The following is a 26,261-nucleotide window of genomic DNA, read 5'->3' on the forward strand; positions in this document are numbered from 1 at the left end:
GACGATTCAGCCCATGCGGTTGGTAGTTAGTAGTTAATTGATCCCAGAATCCTCATCCTGGTGTTTCTTGAAAGAAGTGTCAGGGTATCAGCTTCAACATCATGGGTTGGGTACATTGTTCTTAACACCTACAACAAACTAAAATAGTGCCTTCTGTTCTCGGTTTTAAATGCATTTTCACATGGTATTGTTAGGTTTGTCTTCCCTGTTTATTCTGAGCAGTTGACCTATGCTTGTAATTATTCCTAATCGCTGCACTTTTTTAAATTGGATGGCTGTTCTTCTTTGATCAGTTTATAACGTGCTTTCTTTCTCCTCATGTTTTTTTCTCGTGCCTTCAGGCTCTTTACTTCGTAGCCTCCTTTCCCGAAATTGAAAACCTTTGCTTCGACTCCGCTTGTACTGTTGCGGATTGTGTTTCAGTGCCCACCACATTGCAGTCACAGTTCCCTCTGTGTGCTTCGCGCTGTGTAGGTTGTTTAAATGAATACAGGCATTGCTTCTTGTAGGTCTGCTTGCATACTGACCAAGGAAGTGGTTGTTTCCCGTGTCTGTCCTTTACGTTTCAGCAAAGGACTTCCCTAATGGTCTTTCCCAGACTTAGTGAGGAAATTTTCGATCTCCCATTATAACTAAGTTTCTTCATACATTCCTCAATGCATTTCCTTGTGTTTGTCCTCAGGCCATTCTCTCTGGACAACTTTGATGACTACCAGAAGCATTTCACAGTAATGAACTACGCCGAAGGAGCCCAGCTGAAACAGGTACATTTGAGCCCTGTGGTGGTGGGCACAGCCTTTTGACGCGGCTTAAGGCCGGATCTGGTCACTAAATGAAGTGTGTGCTTAGGTTTTTAATGTTAGGTTAGGTTGCAACTTTTTAAATTTCCTTCCTGGAGGGACTAGTTAGCAGTCATGCGTTGTGCGGTCCCACACACCTTCACATACTCATGGATGTAATTATCATGGGAATGCTGGGGGTACACCCAAAATCCACAAGTGGTAGAAAATGACACGTCGTACTCCTGAAGACTCTGGGAGTTATTGCGGTGTGGAGAGTCTGGTTAGGGCTGTGGTGGTCAAGGTGTTCCAGTGTCCAGCTGGCCTTCTGAGCAGTGTGCTGACGCAGTGCACCAACCTGCCAGGGTGGAGCTTACTAGACAGGTGTCAGTATTCCAAGTCGATTGATGGTTTTAATTGCATCCTAACATGTAGAGACATGTCGTCTAAGTATGCTTTGGCTGTACGGTTGATAAGACTGTTGGTAACCAGGTCTGGAGAAGCTGTTTGAAGAGGCTCATTCTCCTAGAAAATGCAGCAGCTCAGTAGTGTTTTTGAAGGAAAGCAGGGAGTGTCGATTGAGCACTCAGGAGAATCTCAAGGAAAGAGAGCTTCCACTTGTCCTCACACTCTGCCAGCTCTTTAATTTAGGTACCGTTAGACCCCTCTTGGAAAATTACACGGCTCTGGTAAATCAAGCTGCAGATTATTGCAATAAAGAAAGAAGAACACACACAGCCAGAAGCTTGCCTCTCACTTGCTTTCTCAAGGACAGCAACAGGCTTTTATGTTTGCAGATGAGCAACATTTCCATGCAGAAACACCAATATTTATAATTGGTCAGTAACAGTTTGTTGCCATATATAGTACAAAAACAGACAGTTAAGACAGTTTGACTGTGGTCAACCTTGGCAGTCACCCAAAGTCCCTGTTTCCACTTTATGTAGCTAAATCAGACACAAGACCCTGGCTGGGACGATTTGCAGTTTTGTGAAATAACATCATAACAAGAATGAAGTCTGAATGCCTTCAGCACAAAGATAATTTCAATCCCAATATGGCCTTTTTATATTAAAATATAAAAGAGTGGATAAGCCTCTACATGCGTACTCAATTCCAAGTATTTCTAATATGTTTTTTCTCTATTAGCATCCTCTGCAAACTAGCATTTCTCTATTAACACAAGATGAACATAAATCACTACATTCCAGGTCTGTCAGGCAGGTCCCACAGATGATATCTAGATGTTGTTTTGTACAAACTAATCATATAGGATACTAATCTCACGGTTTTCCTGCAGCAAGTACATCTTCATAGCTAAGCAAGCAAGCGATCATTCCAATATTGTCCTTCACGTGTAAGTGATTCCTCGGCAGGCATTCCAGCTTTTTCCAAACCAAACTGCACATTTTGTGAGCTGTAGCTTTGGAATGTTTCATTGCAGGAAACACACAGTGTGTAGACAGGTCTGAGGGACACACAGGAGCCCTGAATTAGACAAACCCATGCAGAGCCTAGGTGAGCATGAGGATTTTGAAGTTGACACGAAACCTGACAGGAAGCCAGTTCAAGGATTCCAGGACAGGAGTAATGCCATCACTTGTACCAGACCTGGCCAGGATTCTGGCTGACGAATTCTGGACACATCGAAGTCTGTTCACTAAGCGGAGTGTTGCAGTAATAAATTCTGGAGAAGACAAATGTCATTGACTGTAGCTGAAGAGCTGGTCAACAAAACCTAGGACATAGTCTGTTGATATTTCTAAGATAGAAGAACGTTGTTTATATTTGACCTCTAAAATACTGGAACAGGGCAGTGGAGACACTCCGGCAGCATCCCGAGTGCGCCTGGAGAATTAGCCCATCGCCTCCATTTTCAGCCAGGTTGACATCACTGTGGGAGACCGTCTGATCAGCCAGAGCAGAGCAATAACTGCTCCCCTAACAGAGCCTGGTCTCTTCACTGTAGTAGAGACCCTGAAGACATTGCATTTTGTATTGGTGTCTATAGTGAAGTCCTAACATTTTACTAGAACTGTTAGAAATTGAAACATTAAGTTGTGAGACATTTTTTATGACCACTAGGAATCATTGGAAAAAAGAAAAAGCAATATTGACACATGGATTCAAAGTATGCAATACAATATTTACTAATACAACGACACAACATTTAAAAGAAACCAGCAAGAGTAAGAGGATAGGTGAATCAGTCAGCCTGGATATAAATGGCTGATCATTCACTCAAATAAATGTCATGAGCTGACCTTTATCAGATGTTTTGGGAATAACAGTTTATCTCTCAAGATTTGTAATATGAATGGTAAAGTCTTACATATGCCTGAGACGCTGGCCAGGCAGTCCTCGGGAGAGGCTGGAAAGTCTGGGTTCATCTCTGCCAGGGTCCAGTCTCCTTCAGGTGTCCCAGTACCAAACTGTCCTCTTGGATTCCGGAGGGAGAGAAAATATTACCTCGCCTGTGCCCAGATTCTGACTCGGTCCAGAGAAGTTCGGTTTCATTCTGGGGTGTAACACTGTAAACAAGTGTGCTGATTTTCTGGCTGTCAACAATAAGTCCCGCTGTATCAGTTTCATTGGGCGGGTGAAATTGTCATTGGATCTCGAGTTGCAAGATTCCTCTTGTCGTCAAGGAAGCCTTGGGCACAATTTTGTTCACGTGCGGACTCTCTCCTGGCCCAGCGTCTTGAGCTGAAGTTGGGTTTCCTGACACAGACAGTTGTGGTTGCATGACGCGGTCAGTTCTTCAGGTGTGCAGTACCTTTTTAACCCAGAAATCACAGCTGCTGACTGGCTGTGGTCTCATCAGGTGTGGACCTTTCCGCAGCCTGCCGGTCCTTCATTGGTTGGTCATCTTTTGGGTGATTGACTCTGACCTCTGACCCAGGGTCCTAATCCAGATGGTTTGTCTTGGTGCTGCAGACTAGGAGGCACCAACATTGGGCACTTCATCATTAGAGATGCCAAAAGAACCCAGTTTATGGTGTCCTGGTTTGTTTCAGTTGGGACATGTTGCTTATCGGAGAGGACCGTCTCAGACGTTCCTAGGGGCTAGAACTGCAGAACTAAGCTACTCTGGAGTTATTGTCAGTTCAAGGAAACAGGAAGGTTTTTAAAGCACTTAGTACTTCTGGTAATAACTCCTAATTCTTCATGTGGTAGTAAGCCCCTGCCCCCCTGAGAGGATAATGAAGTTCACACACAGCACAGGTTCTTTCTGCTTGCCGAGCGGGGCAGGGTGCGCGCTCCCGGCGTCTCTGTTTGAGGAAAGAGTTAGAGGGCTGAAGCCCTGCTGGCAGTCCGAGCCAACTGCCCCATCAGTCAGCTGACAACCCTCCTGCCCGCGGGAGCTTCCTGTGTTTCTGGGCTGGTGGCCAAGTAATGGTGCTTGTTTTTGTTGCCAGTGTGGTATTCCGTGTGAAGGGACTGAAGAGCCTGAATGATTCCGTCTCCCTTTAGTCCTGTCATTTATACTGAAGTCGCCATTAACAATTACTGGTAGTGGTTTATCTTTTGATTCTCAGGGGATCAATGTTGATCACTCTATCTATCATCACTAATATGTATACAACTACACTTGTGCCTCAGGATAAGGTAATATGGAAAGCCATTTTTTCATGTATACCGACACTGCTGAACCGGCTGCCTGACATCCCACAGAATATCTTGGGAAAATGTGTCTTGGACTGTCGAGCCCTGTTGGAGAGGACTAGTGGATGGTGGTACAAAAATATCCTGGTAGGAGTTGATATGAACTGGTTTGCAGGCAACATTAGGGGAGGTATGTACTACCCCAACAGGTTCGCGAAGGGGACACGAAGTTAAACATCTCCGTGTTCCGGGTTTGCTATGGAGACCTTCCTTATATGACCTTAGATTCCGGTGATGAAGGTGAAGAAGACTAGGGAGGAGTATTATGGGATGTAAGCTGGGATGGTCAGATGGTGATTATTTACTGCTTTGCACAGCCTATTAACTAATTAAGATAGAAAGTGATAGTGGAGGCGAGGGAATAATCACGCCCACCTGAAAGTGTATTTAACATCTGATGCTTGCTTTGCATCTTTGAGTTTTTTATGTGTATTGTGGAACTCCTCTTGTGCTCACATTGTGAATAAAGGAAGAAAATTCATCTTGCCGCTGTCTCTGCTCTGGGTTACTTTGGGCTGTCCTGAATTGGTCCTAATAAGGTCAAATTTCGCCAGGGGTTCACACCTTGTTCACCCTCAGCCTCACTGATAAGCAGAGGGCCAGGATTAGGACTAAGACAGGTCACAAACACATCTGGCCCGCTTAGTAGGTAGTCACTAATTGATCCCAGAGCACATCCAGCTGTTTCCTGGAAAGAAGCCAGAGTACCGGCTTCAGCAATTTGTTTGGGCTGCTTGTCTCAGATCCATACAGCTCTTTCTCCCATCTCAGTTAAAAGACTTTCGCATTTCCACAGCATTTAAGAAAAGACCACACGGAATGAAAAAGTTCGGTTCCTGTGTGTGCAAGTGTTTGGTGCATGTCTCATGCACCTGAGAGGACGGTGCAGTGCTCTTCCATGTAGTTTCCACTTGTGTCCTCTGATCTCAATGCCCTTGAGGGTTTTAAGCATTGGGTCCCCTGTAGTCTTCACAGTTCCTTCAGCCTGTCAGTGTAGGATATTCTCTTATTGTCATTATGCATCCTGAGAGCAGAAATTGACTTTGCACAGCTCCCAGCTCCTTGTGGCTTTTGATGTTCCTGAATGGGGTACTAGCACTAGCTTGGTGTTATATTTCTTCTCCTAATGAATGGTACTTTGCTGCCAGGCAAGGCACATTTTATCTGGTTTGGTAACTGTCTTAGGTTTGAGAGCTGGTTACTCTCTTTGTAAAGGACATTTTTTTAATGCAATAGAATTTTACATCACACCTCCCTGCCTGCGATAGTCCTTACATTGTTTTTATACTGAAAAATATAGCAGTTACAGAGCAAAACCTCTTTCAGTTTACACGTAGGAGTCTCACACCTACGGACACAAGTGCTTACCACAGAATTGTTCCATCCTGTTTTCAGTCACTGCAACTCTGCCTTTATGTTGTTTTCCTTTTTACCAACATAAAAATTCTCAGAAAAGAGCACTGGTTGCATCATAGAGTAACAGAGGAACAAAAAACTCCACCCAGAACTTTTTTTTCCTAAACAAATTATTCTGATTCAAAACAGTAACAGCTGATGTTCGTTTAGGAGTTATTTGCATGGACTAAAAACAGTTTTCAAACCAACTGCAGACATGCTTCATCATTTCTTTCAGTTTTCTTGATTATCAAGACCAGAACTGAATGCAGTTCCACACGACTCTCTCTGACTGCTCTCCGTGGTGTGAGTGGTCACAGCATTGTGGTGACAGGGGTCAGCGCCCAAGCCAGCCAATCACACTGTCACATTTGATGATGGGGCGGAGCGGTGGCTCTGTGGCTCAGGATCTGCGCTTGTGGCTGGAAGGTTGCCAGTTCAAATCCCACAGCCGGCAGAGGAATCCTACTTCATTGTGCCCCCGAGCAAGGCCCTTAACCCCAACTGCTCCAGGGGCGCCGTATAAATGGCTGATCCTGCACCCTGACCCCAAGCTTCTCTCTCCCTGTCTGTGTGCCTGTGTGTCTCATTGAGATCAAGCTGGGGTATGCATAAAAAGACACATTTTATGTCTTTATTAGCCATATAAAATGTCTTGTACTAGGAAAGACAAATTCCTAATACAAGACATTGTATATGGCCAATAAAGTGATCTGATCTTATCTTATGCTGGTGTGATGTCACAGGCTTGCTTGTTACATGGCTTCGTTCGCAGCAAAGGAACGCTGGACCTTGGCGGCAAGGGCAGCAGGAGGTGCTGGCAGTGGGGTACGAATCGCAGAGAGACCGGGGACCCAGCAGGCCACACTGAGGATTGTGCAGACTCATGCGATTACAGAAATGTCAAAAGAAAGAGAATAAGGCATAGTAGAGTATAAACATTGTGCTTGCTGCTTATGCACTAAAAATATGGCACTGTAATAATAAGTGCAGGCTACAAGTGTCTTACTGTACAAGTGTCCAACAGCACAACTTCAGAAATCCATTTACAGGTATCAGCAGGTATCGGTGTCCTGTGGAGTTTCCTTCTGTTAAGCTTGAAATCGCCCTCCCATTTTTTTTGTGGATGTCTTGGTGTTTGATAATGGACTGGAGAACGAATTCTTCTTGCTTCTTACTCCTGGAGAACTTAACTCTTCCCTTCCCCCTAGGTTCACTACGATGAGTTCATCCCCCAGTTTGAGAAGCAGTACCCAGGTTACCCCTGGACGTCTGTGCAGGTACGGTCCCCTCTCTTCCTCCCCGCTCAAGGAGCCCTTTTCTTCTCGTCTGCCCTCCCGGACTCCACCGGCCCTCCAGCCCGTCTCCCTCCTTCCTCCCCGGGGCACAAGGTCATGAGCAGGACGACGGAGCCGAACAGATCCCGATACACGGTGCCAGCTCCCGCAGGAGCACTGTGGGGTGATCTCGCAGTCAGTCACCACTTTCAAATCCTATCTTAAAGCGCACTTCTAATACTCTTGCTTTTGATTTGGTCTTATCGTGTGTACCTGTGTGATTGTTTCATTGTCCGGCGCCTTGAGTTGATGCCTCCTGAAAGGTGTTATAAAAAATCAAGGTTAGTGTATGAGCTTCGTGACAGGGCAGCGAGAGAGAGCCTTCTGCCCAAAAGCACTCATGGTGGTGGAGTGGAGTGTGCGTGAGATCAGGGGAATGGTGGCAGAAGTGTGCAGCCAGAGCCAGCGAGTCAGCTGTCCTGGTCGACTGGCTGCGGGTATCGTGGCGAGTGTCTGAGAGACGCCAGTCTGAGCCCCGGGAGGGGCCGATGCCAGCAGGAGTCCTGAAGAGAGTGAGAGAGCAGGGTTGTCTGCACGAGAGTTCATGCAGCTTTGAAACAGCCTGTGCGTTTGATGTGAGAGTATGACAGAGCAGCAGCTTGCCGGTAGACAAGGAGGTGGTTACAGAGCGTTGTCCTACCCAACAGCACTGACCAGGTTGTGGCGCTTGTCTCTGCAATTCAAGGGCTGTGTGTGTGCAGCTGTGTGGACGTTGGACCGATCTGAAAACGTGAAAAAGTCCTTTTCCAGAACTATAGTAAGTGTGTGTTAATGGGAAGCGGCTGAAATCCTCCAAATAAATGTCTCGGGGAGAGTTCAGAGAAAGTCATGGGCACACAGAGTGTGTGTAAGCTCCTGTGCTGGGAGCTGCTGTTGTGTGTTGTGGGTGCATGAGATCTGCGTATGTTGTGTGCTAGGAGCCAGGCCTGTGTGTTGTGTGAAGACTGCTGGGTTAACTGAGGAATTTATTTCCAGGAGTAAAGAAGTTGGAGGAGGAATCTTGTTCTGGTTTAATTATTTTTAGTGGTTGGTTTAGATTTGCCAAGAATTTGAAGATTGTGTTGGAGTTGTTTTCAGGTTGTGAAGTTTGTGGTTGTGTAAAGGATCGAGTGGTGTAGAGTATCTGGCTGCTGTGCGCACCAGAGGCTGGGAGGATAGCGTGGTAGTTTTGTTTCGAGCATTTGTGGTTGTGTGTTTCTGCGAACATTTGTGGTTGGCGTGTAGCGATGTTCTAAAAGTGGTTGTACCTCATGTCTGCTTGGAGTTCTGTCGGCGGTCTCGGGGGAGATAAGGTGAGGTGACAGAATCGTCAGTCTGGCTGCTGTGTGGGCCACGAGCTGTGTGTGTCAGTCTGGCTGCTGTGTGGGCCGGAAGTGGGGTACCCTGCAAGAGGAAGAGCGAGGACGACAGTCCCCGAGGGGGGTGCGGAGTGGCGAGAGAGTGAGGTGTTCTGTGTTTTCAGTGACGTCGCTGGATGAGGAAGTCGCAGGCGGACCTGTCAGGGAGTCAGGTGCCGTGTGAGCCGTGATCTGACAGATAGAGATTGAGGAGTTCATTTGTCATATTTCCATGTACAACGGGATTCTTGTTTGCGCCGATCTCTCAGCACAGCACACCAGACAGAACAACACAAAATGAAGACGGTACATTACAAAACAGCCAATAACAAGAATGACAATATGTCAGTAACAATAATCAATAATAATAGTTCAGGTGGGTAGCTGCGTCAGCATGCGTAGGCTGCAAAGGAACAATAGGTTTATTCCATGCTGAAAAAAAGAAGAGAGAAAAAACACAACGTTTCGGCCGTGGAGCCTTCTTCAGGTGTCAATAATAATAACTATCAATAATAATAGTGACAGTATGTACAGACACTAAACAAACAGAGAAATAAATACGTGTCAGAAAGTCAAAATGCAGAGTGCAGAGGTGTGTTGAACTCTGAGGCATTGCACACTTAACTGTTTGTGACTGTTTATGATGCAGTACTACCATATGACTGAAGCTCTTAAGCCTAGTGGTCCGTGCTTTGATGGTGCTGTACTGCCTGCCGGAGCCCGGGGGGGCGGTATTTGGCCGGGATGGTTGGGCTTGGTAAATGTAAGTCCTCTGCTGTGGGTGTCTTTGCACTCGTGAGATCTGTGAAGGCCAGTGCAATGGGTGGTTTTCATGGTGTGTGTACTGTGTGGAACGCCGGAGCTGTTTGAACACGCGTGTACTGCGTGTGACATCAGAGGAGGAGCAGGAGGCTCCTCGTGTGTGCTGTCCCTGCCTCTCGTCAGCTTAGCGCTCAATCCGTAGGTTTGTGCAGGGGCTGAGGGTATGTTCTATGCTGTTTGAGGTCTCTGTCTTAGCTTCAAGTTTCCTGTTACCCACCATCTCGTTTAGATTTATATAATATTTACATATGTACTGATATATAAAGCAGAATATACAGTGCCTTGCAAAAGTATTCAGACCCTTAACCAATTCTCTCATTTTACTGAATTACGAATCTTACATTGAAATTTTGTTCTCTGTGATATTATTTCAAAGCACTGAAACTCAAAATTAGTTATTTTAATGTGACATTGTTTTATGTTAAAAAACTAAAATATGCTGTAATTCAGTAAAATGAGAATAATGGTCAAGGGTCTGAATACTTTCGCAAGGCACTGTATCTTGAGGCAGGGAGGTACAGTTGCCCAGCAGAATTAGATGTGAGCATTGTTTGAAGTTTCATAGGGGCTTCCCCAACACACAGTCCCCAGTGCAGAGCCCAGCACAAAAGAACACACTCCAGACGCTGGTGCTTTATCCAATTACATTGGCGCAGAGCAACTTCCATTTGGGTTTGTGCGATGGAATTAATTTAATCAATGAATGTTTTAATGAATGTCTCCTGTGCGAACAGGTTTAAGTTTGGCGTTCCCTTTGTGTTACAGGAGGAGGTGTTCAAGGCCTTTGCAGAGCTGTTCCAGTTGGCTTCCTCCAGGCCTGCCCCCTATGGCATCTGTCCCTACCCCTCCTCTAGAGCCATTTATGCCATTGACCTGATGCTGAAATGGAGTACAGATGGCGAAGGTGAGACTTCAGTGCTGAACAGATCTGGAGACATTTCCTTTTGAAAACGTGTGTGCGGCGTCTTGCAGAGTGCTGAGAGTGCCTGAATCAAGGCAGCTCGTGTTCTGGGTGGTGCTGAGAAATCAGGAGAACTTCCCCATGTATTAAACAAGTATTGTACATGTATATCATGTCTTAAACTGCAGAACACGTGTAACAACTAGACTGTTATCTATCAGTACCCTCAGCAAAATGATTTATGATCCAGGGTTCGTGGACATGTGAGGCAGATCTAGTTCTGCAGAGCACTGAAAACTAACAGTTACTTTGAGAAATAGAATGAATTGCCTATAGGTTACATGTAAGAAGATAATAAGGGTCCTACAACAGAGCCCTGAGGTACCCCTGGTTACTTTTTGTAATCATTCAAGCATCATTCAATTTAAAATAATACATGTAATATCAAAAGCTTTCCCAAAAAAGCTAAAGTTAAAACAAGTATAGATAAGCCATAAATGACAGTCTATTTTTTTAAATTGGATACAGGCTGATAAAGCCTGACTTTCCAGAGTTGTGAAATTGAAGATGGAGAGACAGTGTCCACTACTGTAGACATCCCCAGTTAGGCTTCAAGATATTTTTAATCGTCAGGAGAAGAACTCACCTGACATTGCCTGGTTTCTCCCTCCATCACTGCTGCTCCAGACTTCTCCTGAGCACTGTGCCCTGGGTGCTTCTACAATCTAGTTTTGAAAGCTCTCGAGACAGAAGACTCTTCGGTGAAGCTTGAACGCAGGTGCCTGGCGAGTGCTTTTAGAGCACGGGCACAGTGTATTTCTCATAATTAATGGGGACATTTCTTTTCCTTTAGGTCAGAGGATCATGCAGCCTCAAATTCTGGAAGTAAATTTTAGTCCTGACTGTGCTAGAGCCTGCAAGTACCACCCCAGCTTTTACAACGACGTCTTCAGCACTCTGTTCCTGGATGAAACGGCAGGGCACCCAGTGACTCAGATTGCATGACAGGAGAGGCAGTGTGAAGATTGTCCTGGGGCAAGCCTTCCAAACCTATCCACAGGGTCTGTGGATGCGAGTGTGCATCTGATATCAGACTGAAATACTCTTCCACACTGCAGCCATACAGTGTATAACTCTGCTCTCAACAATCTGAAGGCACCTCAGTTGATTATGTGGTGTAAAACCTTACCAACAGCTGTCATTAAAGCCCTGCAGTGGACTCTTACGTTTTTGTTCTCCTTGATGACTGTGCTTGTCTTGAGTTTCAGAATGTCTTTCCTTTTCGTTCCCACAGTGAGCTGAACTCCAGAGTCATGTATTCTAGTTCCTATTGACACAAACTGCCGAGACTGCAATTAGCTCTTCAGGTGAATCCGTGTTGTGCGATTTATTTTTAAAGCAACGCACCATGCAGATAAAATGTAATTTTAACATTTCAAACCACCAAAAGTTATTGTTGATTAAAAGTTATAATAATTTGATTAAAAAGTTGGTTGAACTTATATAATCAGAAAAGGTGATTAAAGGTATAATAATCAAAGTTATGTTTATTTCACCCTAGGTGATTTTGAAATAATTTACTCATGGTTTAATTCCAGAACTGGGGTGCTATCTGCATGGACTTTGTATGTTATACCCATGTTTGTGTGGGTTTCCTCCCATGTTCCAAAACCATATTGGTAGTTAATTGGCTTCTGGAAAAGTTGGCCCTGGTGCGAGTATGTGCACATCTGTGTTGTTCTGTGCATCTGCCCTGCGATGTACCGGCGTTGTCCAGGGTGAACCCTGTCTTGCACCCATTGTTTGCCAGGATGGGCACCGACTCCCCTTCAACCCTGAGCAGAGATTAGAGTAGAGTAGTGTATTGCCATATGTACACGTACACTGGAATTCTTAATCGCCCTGATCTCTTGGGACATGCACAGTACAGCAGACAACACTGCACAGTGCAGACAACAGGAACAGTAAATATGTGGTGGAAAAATAAATAATAAGATAAGTGAGACAGAGGAAAAAGTGGTTGTCTATGTAAAGAGTGCCGATGTGTGTTGAGCCTGAGGCCCTGCAGTGAGCTGTTGAGGATGCGCACTGCGGTGGGACAGAAGCTGCTCTTGAGTCTAGTGGTCTGTGCTTTAACAGTGCGGTACCGCTTGCCAGAGGGTAGGGGGGAGAACAGTTTGTGGCCGGGACGGTTGGGATCCTGAATGGGTTCCATCCTGAATTGGAAGAAGTGGTTAGAACATGGATGGATATGTATATCGTTGCATGCAGGGAGATCTTTAGAATGCCCATAATACACTCAATAAAATCCAGCACTTTAAACTCCAGAAATCTTTCAAATCCTGCGCCTTTTGTAATATAATCATGATTTTAGAAACCAGCAGTATTAAGAATGTCAGTATTAAGAAGAAGCTGGTCCTGTCAGACGTGACCAGTTGTCATCAGCCATTACTGATGTGTTCGCTTTACTTGTGCTGTTTCATCGCAACATTTCGGAACCATCCTTCAGCTACAGGAAGTTAAAATCAAGACAGTAGGAAAGGACTAACGAGGAAACACATGACACTTGCCATTTGCCATTTTTGAACTGGAGTAAATTATAAAGAGTCTACTGTAGGTAGAGGAGAAGGAAGGAGTATGTGTAAGGACTGTCAGGTCCTAATGAGGTGTGAAGGACCCTTTGCAAAGTCTTAAAGTACAAGGGGTCGAGAATACTTACCTGCGAAGGTAGATCCAAAAGATGGAAGTGCCGAAGACGCTGATCCAGAAATGTAGTCAGGAAAAAGTCTTAGTCTTGAAACCTGGGGAAAATCAAACGTGAAGAAAGCTAGCTAGCGAAGAGGAAGGTAAGGCTCTTGGTGGTGAGGAAACTTGTAAAATCATATAAAATGACAGAATGTGGATGCTGGTGAAAGAAGAGTCATTTATTTCGCATGCATACAGGAGAGCAGCTTCCAGAAGCCAGTCTCTCTGAAAGACGTTGCTCAGCGCTTTTTATACACAGTGACAAACAAGCTTCCTACCTTTGACATAGATTACCAAATCCTTAAAACGAACCACCAATCCTTATGCAAGCTCGAGTAGAGAAAAACAACCCCTTATCAGGATTTTTGTTATTGCTTACATTCACAGAACAGGACATTCGACTTCCCTTTTACTGCATTTAAGACATGAGCTGTACTTTTCCACTGACCTATAGATGCCCCCTGGTATGTTCCCACTTGCCAGGGTTATAAGCAGTTAGGAAGCTAAAAGTGACACCTGAAGAAGGCTCCACGGCCAAAACGTTTTCTTCATTTTTTCAGCATGGAATAAACCTATTACTTGTTCCTTTGCAGCTAAAAGTTTAGCTTTGTTAGCTTTTATAAAATTCATAACATTCCTTACTCCATTCTGTGAATGGTCCTTAAGTATGATAGTACTGCGGGGGTGTGGTAGTGGTGTGGCAAGATGATAGGTTAATTAGTTCTGAGGTCGCGCCTCCACAAATTGGCTGAGGCAGAGGTCCGTCTGAGATGAGGTCTCTGCAGAAATACAACATCGGCTCCTCAGCATCATATAATATTGTTACAAAGACCTGCTAGAGTCTGTGACCAGCCAGGAGACTGATAGCAATATCAAACTGGGGGCAGTTTTAAACAACATCACTAGAAAACTGTTTAAACAAATTATGGGGGACATGGTTCATTTGCTACATTATGGTGAGAGTCAACCTCGTTCTGCATCAGAGCAGAGCAGATACCTCAATTTAAAGCAGGAGTAATGACTCTCCCCCTAGGGTTTGCAACTCTGACTCCGACAGAATCATAATTACTGTACTTTTTGCGCTACTGCACCTGAAGAAGGCTCCACAGCCGAAACGTTGTGTCTCTTTTTCTTTTCAGCGTGAGACAAACCTTTTACCTGTTTTTGTCACTATACGCGTCCTGTCAGTGATCGCAAAAATACGCTGATCCCACGGAGGCGTTAATGTTTAAAATCCGGTAGAAATGATCTGCATGCATTCTGGCAGAGTGGCACTGTTGTAAAATATTAACATTCCCTCTGATCGTATTGCAAACTTTTAATGACCCCCTTTAAATGCTGTAACATCTGAACAGCTGCTCGTGGTGTTATTGTGTAGCCGCTAGCAATATTTCCATATCGCTACAGCCAGTTGTCATCAACCTTTACACACGATCTGCAAAACACAAATTAGTCCAGATAACGTCAGTCAGTAAGATGCAATCTTTTACGTTCAATTGTCCTACTGTACAAAATGGATTTAAATCTTCTGCGGGCACCTCCGTGCACATTCCACACCACCGAGACTATTATTCTGAGGGTCCCATCGGCAAGAACCTCTGTATGGGTCTGTAAGAGGTCTGAGATGTGATTTAAAAAAAATCAGCAGCATTTAATTCTCCAGGACGCCTTCTGAGCGATATAACCGGGTTATTAAACTCGCTAGAAGACAAACGCCACTGTACAAAATCATTAGGTCCTACACTTGGTGAAATTGCATCTAATATTCTATATAAACTGCTGCACGCACATCGTCTATAGCCTGTACATGAGAGTCTATTCAGCCCAGATTAAGACATCGAAATTATTCGTAAATCTTGGTTGCCCTAAAACTATTAACCTGCCTCTCACATCGTCGCACACGTTCCAGAAACACTGAGGCGTGCCTATTCGCGTCACCACCGCCGATCTGATCATCACCATTCAGCACACCCGGCTGGTAAACATTGCATGGTAATGAGGCGCCTTATGAAAGAAGCAAACAACGACAATGGCACCAACTGGGCTAACAAAAAGTGGCAAGACGCGTGGGATAATAATGTAACGCACCGGGGTTCAGGTCGGCCCCCCGCCGTCGGGGACGTGAACCCGGGCCTCCGGCGTCACTCAACAGGGACCCAGCCTGTTGAGCTAAAGGGAGATTTTGCCTGCCTGCTTAACAAGACGCTTAGTGTCTAGAGAATACTTGTCAGCTCTTAAAGTCAGTTACTTTAGCAGCAGCAGGGAGTGTTTCATCGTTATTCCTACATTGCGACGTATCCCCAGTTGAAAAAAACACTCGTTGGTAAAACACAAGCCAGAACCTGTCTTTTAAAATAAATGGAATAATACATTGTTCCACAGTTTACGATCATAACGTGTATTTGAACTGAAGTGTAAAATGGTTAGCCTTACAGTGTTAATAAGGCCTTATTGAAAAGCTCTTTATAATAGTTACATCTTAAACAGTTTCATCACATTTCTTGCACCGTATCACACCGTTCGATCCAATACGTAGATGTTTAGAATACTGAATATTAATGGTACAGTTATTTTAATTAACGTACGTCAATTACTAATAATATCCGTGTTAATAATGATAATATGATCAATGCTAAAAAAAACTGCGGGGTCTGCAATTTACTCTCGAGACCTAACTCTTTAAAGAACAAGAAACGCTTAATGTTAATCTGATTGCTTTTCAATACTTTATCCAATTTCCTAAATGAAAAATACACTTACTTTCGCCCATAATGGAGACGCGTGCTGCCAGGAGTGAAGGTGAGGTAGGAGTGGAGAGGAGAACGGACGGACGGAGGGAGGGAGGTATATTTTACAGCAGCAGGTGATCGCAGTATTTAATCGATCGTTCAACGAGCTGTCCCTGCGATGTTCTTTTCAAAACCTCTTCTAAGTATGAAGAGGGGTCATGTGCAGGGTGAGAATTGTATAAGTCTTTAGATTTTAGCAAGAGTTCTGTTCGGTTCTGAACCCTGGGTGCATTTTTATTCTTACGCAAGAAACGGAGCGAGGAATAAATCGCCTGTTACTGAAGTATTAATGACGACCCTGCAACCCAACGGCTATTTGGGATCCATACTTGAAAATGGAGATGGTAAGATATTGGAAATGACATTTGTAACAGAAAAATATATCTTGATTAAAAACTATGCTGTGGATATTGTGAATAGAGTCCTTACGGATTATACAGGAGAAACGGAGACAAATAATGGCTTCTGAAAACTCAAGTGAAAACTGTCAAGTACAGTGATAGCAGTTTTCTAAACTGAAAAGTGTAAATAGCAGTATTTCGTGTAAGAATAAAAAAAAGTATATTAGTTTTAAATGTATATTAGAGATTATACAGTCGTCCGAAGAATGAAGAATGAAGAGTTTCGAGTGCATACAAAAGAGCTCTTACAAAGAAGTGCTTAACACCCTTCTTTCAAAGCTAGAAATCAGGACCAAAGAGACGAATGTTCATGTGCTTAAATCTGTAAAAGAGATAGCGATATACATACAGAGCATCAGTGGAATTATTACAAATCTGCTCTTTTCAGATCAAAAACTGAAGCGCAATGCTGGCGGTGGGATCTGTTCCAAAATGCAACGTGTTTTGTATAGAACCTGCGGCAACACCATAACCCTGATTTCTCAAGCTAATTTCTTTGCTCTGGAATGGCTCGCCCGGTGTTGGCGGATTTAGAGCCAGGGTTGAGAAAAGACATGATGAATGCTTTGCCAGACGCTGCTGAGATTTTGAGCAGTATTGGAAAACAGTTACCTGGGATGATCTCATTTTCCGCACCAACATTTAAAACCAGAATGCAACCAGGAGTAGAAAAAATAATATTGTGTTTGAACTCTGTATTCTGAGTGAATTTTATCTTTGTGTTTGGATTCGGGAAGCTGCTGCTGCTGTAAATAAAATGTTTTGCTTTCCTGTTGTACTGAGAGGTCTTTACTGCGACACCTTGTAATGGTGTGTGCGATACAAGAGGGCTAATCATTATACATCTGAGAGGTGAATCAAATTCACAAGAGACTGGCTTTGCTGGTTTAATGCACCCAATATATTCCCATTATTTTCTAGACCTAACCTCTGTGACTATGCGGGCGATGTGAGGATGACTGGCACCCTTCTGATTGCCTCTCCATTTTGACGTTCTGCGCGCTGCAGCTCTGGAGGCAGTGGTACACTGTGATGTGCTCTGCTACACACTCGCCCTGTTATCTCGAAGACCCGCGCTCTCTCTGACGACATGCAGCTATTCACAGGGCCGGATCGTGGTGTTGGCAGGCCCGCAGGTGTCCAGCAAAAGGAGACACGATCCGGGTGTGTATGAAGCAGGAATTTCCTTTATTACATATGCACACGGGAGTCAAAGCCGATGAAGCACTGACTCAACTCATTGATACACAAGGATGCTTTTTATACAAAATCACAAACAGAAAACCCACCCAGAACACTTCCAGTACAATTCCATGCCATATACTGTATGGTGTACAGCCAAGACTGCTAGCCTTGGTACGTGATAAACTGCAAGAATTGTAAGAACATTTTTGGGTTCCTTTAATCATTGTTTAAGCAGATATTATGTACTTCTAGATTTTGTTAATCGTGGCTCAAGCAGATATCGGGCACTCTCAGTTCTGGTCAGGCTGCCCGAGGCTGGCTTCGCCCTCACGTTCCGGGCGCGCAGCCAGCTCACGCTTAAGTTGCAGTTAGTAATTTTCCATTATTCCAGCAGGATAGTTAGTAAATGATGTGCACAGTCAAAGCAAACAAGTGTAATAAGGGAAATACATGTTTGATCCCTCCACCCCTTAGAGAAATCAGGCGAGTGTGGCAGCCACATGGGCCTCCCTGTGATCACTTCAAAGGGACTTAACCCCACAGAGCGATCAGTACTGGCTCTAATACTGCAAAGTACCGGTGACAAAGCGTCCCCTCATTGGGTGGGGCGAGTCTGTCTTTAAGAGTTCTGTCCATCCTTTCAACTGTTCCGGCCGATTGTGGGTGATGAGGGCAGCGAAGGTCCCACCGAATGCCCAACAGATCCACCACTGGGACACATTCCCAGTAAAGTGTGTACCATGGTCTGAGTCACTGCTGCTTGGCAAGCCCCATCGTGGTGAAGAAAGATATAAGATGTGAAGATGGGGTTAACTGATTTCTTTCTGCACAAAGACTTCTTGTGACACAAGCCATGCCAGGCTCTGAGTTATGGCAGGGATGGGGGTTAACTGATAAGAATTCCAGATGCCAGCTAGAGACCCCCCCCCCCCCCCCCCCCAACTAAGGAAACCTAAAACCGACCATTAAAAGTGGTCAACGTCTGGGAAATGTCCAAAAACCGGTGAACTCCCCCCTCTACCATGGTCACAAATTGCGTCAGAATCGGCTGAAATTTGCTATGTAAACTGGAAGTTTTGTACCTATATTCCGAACGATACTTCGATCTTATTGTTCCTTGCATGCAACAAAACTCAGCTGTTTAAACTTCATCTCAGGATCCAGAACTTATTCGTCTGTTCCATCAGTGGTATGACTTTAGTCACCAGGTATTTGGCAGTCACGGCGGCTGCGGCTCGCTTCACCGGAAAGCCCTCCACCCATCTAGAGAATAAATCCCGATGATGTTTTTCCCTTACACTCCGGAAGTGTATAATAGTCAATCTGCCGGTGCAAAAACGGTCCTTCCTGGGCCGGTCGCCGCCGTTGAGGCGTCCTTACTGAGTCAGAGGTAGAGTTCTGTTTGCACGCTCCACATCTCTGCACAACATCCTGGACTTAGGCTGCAAAACCCACCCCTACCCAGTTTTGTGCAAACCTCCGGACCATCTGGGTCACCTCCGGGTGGCCAACCGAGTGTATTTTTCTGGCCACAAAAGGCATCAAAACCCCTGGACAGGCCAGGCACCCTGTCTGTTGACATCTCCAGATGTCATTCTCTCCCAGGCTAACATTCTTCTCCAGCCACGACCATTTCTCAGCCCGTGGAGCCTTTTTTCTGCAGCTCTTGAATTTGTGTCTGGCGTAGCCTTACTCTTGTTCTGGCCACTCGTATGTGGCTCGCTTTATGACCTTCTTTTGCCAAATGGTCCAATACCAGCAGGAACTCCTTCTTGTGGGTTTCAGAATCAGGAGACGCAATTAGGACATCATCAACATACTGTATAACAACAGATGTAAGTGGGGGAAGCTCTCTCAGACGCTGCCTAAGAGCCATGTGATATACCGTGGGGCTACTGTGGAAACCTTGAGGCAATCTGGTCCAAGTATACTGTTCCCCATCTACAATGAACGCAAACCAATCTCGCACATCTGTGTGTAGGGGATCTGACCAGAAACCATTAGCCATATCACTAAGCAGCTGAAAAATAGTGGAGGGGTCCGCTACGAGTGGTGTTAGTTTGTCAATGTACTGATTAGCTACCTTATAGTAGACAGTGAATCTCCATACTCCACTAGCTTTTCGTACAGGCCAAATTGGGCTTAATTATTCCCTGGTCCAGCAATTTCTGCACTGCTGGGCGTATCCCTTCTTCAGCCTCTGGGCTGATTCTATGTGGCCTGGTACAAGGGGGAGGAACCCCAGTAAAAGTCACAGGTTGCATGCCCAGGAGTCCACACTCCTCTTTGTCCTTGTCCTTTGTCCTTATCTAATCTTTTTGCAGTGACCAAATGTTAATTTGTGCTGATTTGTCTTGCACTAGTATCGAAACCCCTTTTCCTAACTGACTTTTCCTAAGGAGATTCACCTGATCTCCCTGAGGGAGTAGTATCAGAACTCCACCCCATCTGAACTGCACGCACTTTAGCAAACATTGCTTTCTACTTTCCGGGCTTCATTAATAAGGCGGTCAAACCCAGACTGATAGTCCCCTGCTACGTCTGAGGAACGCAAACTGTTTAGTTCTGGCAATGTCTGGCTTGAGCCCACTCAAATAAATTTGCTTTATCACTGAAGAGGTATCACTGTAAACCTCATCATCATTTGCTAGCCTTGAGCACTCGAGCCATACGGTGACAAATCGTTCAGTAAAGCCTGATACATCATCTGGTGGGTAATACTCCTTTAGCCACCGCCACACTGTTGGCCATCCCTCACACTCATTTCTTGCTAGATATGGTCTTAATTCGCCTGCCTGTTTTTCTCCCTTCCTTCTAAGAATCATGGCTGCCTCTATAGGTCTAATTCCGTACATATCCTTTAACTCTTGTAAGGCGCTCCATGTTTGTTGCATGCCTGATTTCAGGTGGGGTACTTCTTTTGCCCATCTGTCTGTATCCTCAGGCTGTGACGAGGTATCAAACCAGCGCCCTTCTCCCCAGGAGCAGGAGCTCTCGAGGTTGTGCCTCCTGCTCCCTCACCCCCTTCCTCTTCTTCTTCCTCAAGCTGTTTACCCAATACCCGGAACACAAGACTGAGAGAATCAGAGAGCAAACCAAGAACCAGAGCTACCAGAACCCAATGCCACAGAGGAGAAGTCCAGCAGCATTATTCTCCGGGACCGTCTCTGGTTGGTTACCCAGTGTGCCTCCTTGCGCCACAGCGAAGAAACAGTGAAGTTCCAGGCATCCTCCTCAGCTCCACAAACTCTCTGTTGTGGCTTGATTGAAGCCTTCTTAACAAGGACTCATGACTCGTTCCACCAGGAAACGGAAGTGTGCCTGCGCTGTTTTGGGTGTGGGCACAGCAACCAATTCAATTCAAGGTGCTTTATTAGCATGACTGATGGGTACAATCAGTGTTGCCAAAGCAAATGAAAGTAATGATATTTACATGAAACAAAACAAAAATAGAAGGAAAATAAAATCTACAGACATATTACAGACATTTACAACAAAGACATATTATACAATATTGACATATTCTGTAGGCGGCTGGAGCATTATTGGGAGACAGACTCACTGTTCCTCAGGCTGTGACAGGAGGTCACATACTGGGCTGCCAGTTCAACTGAGTTCCCTCCTCCCTCTCCCAGTAGGATTGGGACCCGTTGTGATTCTGGCAGGTGTGGGAACTCTGGGATTAGATTTCTGAATTTAGGGAAGAATGTTTCTCTAATCCCAGAGTATCTGTCACAGTGCAGTAGGAAGTGCACCTCTGTCTCTATTTCTCCCCGCTGGCAGTGGGAGCACAGCCTGTCCTCTCTGGACAGCCAGGTCTGCCTGTGTCGCCCAGTTTCTATGGCCAGGTTGTGGTCACTGAGCCTGTACTTCGTCAGGGTCTGTTTCTGTTTGTTATTTTTTATTTTGGTCAAATATTCAGCTAGTGTGTATTGTCTGTTTAAGGTTCTGTAACATTCCAGTTTATGTTGTGTTTGTGTGTGTGTGTCCCAGTGTGTGAGATATTGGTGTTTGATCTGTGCTGTGATGTGGTTGAGTCTGGGTTGTGGTGCTCTAGCAGTGCTGTCCTGAGGCTGGTTAGTGTCGGTGTGGCTCAGGTCGGTGAGCCTCAGGACCAGCTGGCTCAGGGGGCTCTGTTTTGGGCTCAGCTCTTGGCTCAGCAGGGCTTTGTGGTGGTAGGAATTTTGGTCACTGTTTTTTAGGTGTAGCCAATACTTGAATATTCTTTTCTGTATGTTTATCAATAGTGGGTACTGGCCTAATTCGGCCCTGCACCCGTTGTTAGGCGTTCTTCTCTGCACACGGAGGATGTTTCTACAGATCTCCATGTGCAGAGTTTCTGTGGGGTGTTTGTCCCATTGGGTGTAATCCTGGTCTGTGAGGGGACCCCACACTTCACTGCCGTATAGGGCAATGGGTTGGATTACACTTTCAAGTATTTGGAGCCAGATTCTTGTTGGTGGGTTGATGTTGAAGAGCCTCCTTCTTATTGCGTAGAAAGCCCTGAGTGCCTTCTCCCTCAGTGCCTTCACTGCCAGGTCAAAACTCCCGGAAGAGCTGATGGTGAGACCGAGATATGTGTAGCTGGATGTGTGCTCCAATGTGTTGTTGTTGAGTGTGAATTTGTACCTGTTTCCCTGAGGTCTGGCTTTCTTCTGGAAAACCATAACTCTGGTCTTGTCCAGATTGACTGTCAGTGCCCAGGTCTGACAGTACTGCTCCAGCAGTGCCAGGTTCTGCTGCAGCCCCTGTTCTGTGGGCGACAGCAGGACCAGGTCGTCTGCGTAGAGCAGGAACTTGATTTCTGTGTCGTGTAGTGTGAGACCAGGAGCTGCAGACTGCTCCAACATTCCTGCTAATTCGTTGATATAGATATTGAACAGTGTTGGGCTCAGGCTGCAGCCCTGTCTCACCCCGCGGCCTTGGGTGAAGAATTTAGTCCTTTTGTTTCCAATTTTCACTGCACATTTGCTCTCTGAATACATTGATTTAATGATGTCGTACACTTTGCCCCTTATGCCGCTTTGGAGTAGTTTATAAAACAATCTTTCATGCCACATCGAGTCAAATGCTTTTTTGAAATCGACAAAGCAGGCAAAAATTTTTCCTTTGTGTTTTTGGTGGACGTGTTTGTCTATCAGTGTGTGTAGGGTGTAAATGTGATCAGATGTGCGGTGATCTGGCAAGAAGCCAATCTGACTTTTACTCAGGACATTGTGTTCGGTAAGGAAGGCCAGTATTCGTGTATTTAGGATACTGCAGAATACCTTCCCCAGGTTACTGTTCACACAGATGCCCCGGTAGTTGCTGGGATCGAGTTTATCTCCACTCTTATAGATGGGCGTGATCAGTCCTTGGTTCCAGGCCTCGGGGAAACATCCAGCTGTCATGATGAGATTGAGGAGTTTGAGCAGGGCTCATCTCAGGACTCTTCAAGAAAGGGCTACAGTATATACAGATGGGTCAGGTGTAACGATGCATTGTTCAAATGACATCCTATTTTTAGGGCCCAGCCTCTCGGTCACAGGCGCAGTCAACCCTGCTGAGCAACAAACGTGTCCCCTCTGAATGGAGTGGTAATCGCCCAGCAGGTGTGCTAAGTGGGGCTTTGATCAGGGTAGGAAACGCAGGGAACATGGCACGAAACTGCATCGACACTGCAGCGTGATGCAGTGTCAATGGCTCATCAATGCAGTTCAATCTCAATACAGCCATTCACACCTGCTGCCCCCGCCCACACACTCACCCATTCTTACACTCTGTGACAAAGATAAATGACAGTAAATGTCAGCATGAACTCTAGAGAAAAAACTGAAATACTCTGATTCTATACTTCTACAACATAATATTTTATATTTGCTCTCTTGAGAGACCGAAGTTATACTGGCTGGTTCTGCTTATAAATTCCATCAATGTGCAGAGCCAGGATGTGGGAGTATTGAAGGTCCTGGAATCAGTCCTTATTATCGGGTCTTCTCTTTGACCCCAGGCTTTCATTTGAAACTCAAGAGTGTGGTGTTGTGAACGTGTCTTTTTTTACACCAAGTAGCATTGCTCATCTCCATTCACATCCCTCCCAATCTCATCCAGGAAAGTGATCCTTTCCGGGCTTGAGTATTATAATTCAGTACGTGCTGGAGCCTCCAGTCATGTCCTTGAGTTACAGCATGTTCATAGCTTAGCTGCTTGGAACTGAACCTAACTAAAAAAGAAATGCTTAAGCACCTCTGTACTGTTTTACCTTCCCTGCACTGCCTGACCTTTACCAATCATGGCCTCCTAATAATCCCCATCTCTGAACTGGCTCCATCACTCTGCTCTCCTCCCCACTGAGAGCTGGTGTGTGGGGAGAGGACTGGTGCACTATGGCTGCCGTCGCATCATCCAGGTGGGGCTGCACACTGGTGGTGGTGGAGGGGATCCCCATGACCTGTAAGGAGTTTTGAGGGCAGTGTCCAGAAAAGCACTATATAAGCGTAAGCAATTATTATTATTATTAATTATGTTTACTTTGCTGAAGTAAATTTTATGCATGAATGTGTTTTTGCATTTGCTTTGTTTCATTTGTAAAGCACATTGAGTCGTTTCTTCATGAAAGGCAATGAAATGCAAATGGGTTCCGTTTTTTCATATTAAGATTCATATTTTTTATATTAAATTTAGAAGAATTATATTTGAAAACTTTTGCTTTTATACATGTGCAATTAAGTTTTACATTAAGAAGTTAGATTATTACCCAGAGAGGTTATCTTGTGAAACCAGACATGTTGAAGAGAATTAGAGGAACTTCTCACATTCTAATATTAATCCTACAGTGGGTGAGCTGTAAGAAAGGGATGTGGAAGTAAATTTTACTTTGAAAACGGGTGTTTTCTTTGTCTTGCAACATGGAATGAAGTTTTTACCTGTTTCTTTAAAAGGACTCTGCACTGGACCAACTATATTTATTTTTTGTGAACAGATTTTGATGCATTTTTGCTTTATTGGAATAAGTAACGGATAATTCTGTGCTGAAAGGCAGATTTAAGGAACATGCTGATTTCCTCTTCACGGTCTCATTTCACACCTCCCCAGCCCACACGTGAAAGGTTGCGTTTTTCTTTTTTCTTTCTAGTTCTCAGCATGAAATTAACCTTTGCTTGTTCCAGCGCGATCTAACCTCGTGATTCAGAATTGTCCGGGGACAAACACAAGCCTTACTGGACTTGCTAAGTAATGCAACACGGAAAAGCACTAAACACTAAAGCATATGACACCACATATTTAAATTTCCAGAAAGCTTTTGTAGAGGTCTAAAAATATTGATTGCCAAATTAAGAGCCGTATGAATCCAAGGTATTCTCAGGCACATGGGCTGAGAACTGGTTAACAAACCGGAAACGGTGCATCATCTTAACCTGTAACTGGGCAGGTGTGAGCAGTGGTGTGTCTGATCTGGACAGGCATAAGCAGTGGCATGTCTGATTGGAACAGGTTTGAGCAGTGATATGCCACAGAGATCTGGGCTATAGCTCTTATCTGTCTATGTCAACAATCTAGGTTTAGAGTTGGCAGGGTAGCTGGTTTTGATAACACTAGCAAACAGAAACAGAGGATTGCAATAAATTGGGGAGACACTAGACAACTGAAATCATAACCTATGAATGCAGTGTGACCTACACTTTGGGTGATGTTAACCTGCGGGTAGGTGTGTAAGAAAGGGATCAGGGTGCTAATATAGATTATATCCTCATCAAGACGATGTGGAAAAGCAGTAAAAAAGAAAACCGTGTTCTTGGGTACAGCGCACATGCAAAACGTGGAATTTAAATCAAGGTACGTTGTGCTGAAAGCTTCACAATGCACTTAAAAACTTATTTAAAAATTGTGTTGAGTTTTGATCACTGTACCTCATGGAGGACAGTATAGCCTTTGAAGACAAGCAAAAAAAAAATGAGTGTTGGTCTCAGGGGACTGATATTTTAAAGGTGCTGGATACTGTTAGTTTAGAACAAATGATTTTGAGGGATTTTAACTGTATGAAGTACAGTAAATATAACCGGGGCTATATCTAAGGGCCACAGACATGGTCAGCCTAGGGGACTGTATACTCCGCAGTGAAACAGGTACAGGATCACAAATAGAAACTAAAAGAGAATTTGGTGTGATAGAGAATTGGTTATGCTTCTATTCACAAAAATATGCTTGTCTACACAAAGAGCTTACCAGATGCCCTTATCCAGTGTGACAATTTACCTCCTATACCCTTTTAATGCAGAGTGTGACATTTCAGACAGGTGAGCAATTAATTAAAATATAAAAGTGTTTAAACAGTTTTGTATTGTTTGTCACAATAAGCAAGTGTGCATCATGCTTTAAAGCACTAGGACTGCAAAACAATCTGCTCTTTGTGGCAAAGGTTTTTAAAACAAATTTTAAAATGGAAAAAAATGATTTTTTTCTCCTTTTCGTATGGAAAGATTGCAAATGATCGTTTTATTCATTAGAATTGAGGAAAAATACAGCCATTTTATTTTTTTATCTGCAGAGCTATACTTTGAGTTAGAGATTGGGTATTGGCAAAAATGAAAAGGAATTTAAATTAAAGCATGGTATATATTTATTCTTTAGGCTTGCAAACAAACAAAGAGAACATTTTGCAGTTTCCTTCTCTCTCTTCTTGGCCGCAGAGTGTGCTTATTTCATGAAAAAACTTTGACTTTTTATTTTTGTATATGAGTGACATGCACAAAGCAACATCTGTATTCTGTCTGGGGGAAGGGGGTGTTTCTGGGTGGACAGAAATGTATAAGGTTCTGGGCAGAGAATTTTCTGAAAACATAAATGAACTATCAGAATAATAACTTTATGTGTATACCACCCTTCATACATCAAATTGCAGCTCAAAGTGCTTTACAGAGCGAG

General features: G+C 44.4%; 1 protein-coding gene across 1 annotated transcript in view; it reads left to right on the forward strand.

Moving 5' to 3' along the window:
- Nucleotides 1-11,463, forward strand: part of ttll12 (tubulin tyrosine ligase-like family, member 12) — a 55,692-nt gene extending 44,229 nt beyond the window's left edge. Inside the window, exons 11-14 of the mRNA XM_088923162.1 lie at nucleotides 683-764; nucleotides 7,052-7,120; nucleotides 10,102-10,240; nucleotides 11,091-11,463. Coding sequence (XP_088779288.1) covers nucleotides 683-764; nucleotides 7,052-7,120; nucleotides 10,102-10,240; nucleotides 11,091-11,242 — 442 coding nt within the window. The 3' untranslated portion in view covers nucleotides 11,243-11,463. The remainder of the gene's footprint in view (nucleotides 1-682; nucleotides 765-7,051; nucleotides 7,121-10,101; nucleotides 10,241-11,090) is intronic.
- The last annotated feature ends 14,798 nt before the right edge of the window (nucleotides 11,464-26,261 follow it).

This window comes from Atractosteus spatula, chromosome 8, assembly GCF_055471065.1.
Source record: "Atractosteus spatula isolate fAtrSpa1 chromosome 8, fAtrSpa1.hap1, whole genome shotgun sequence".
Lineage (NCBI taxonomy): Eukaryota > Metazoa > Chordata > Actinopteri > Semionotiformes > Lepisosteidae > Atractosteus > Atractosteus spatula.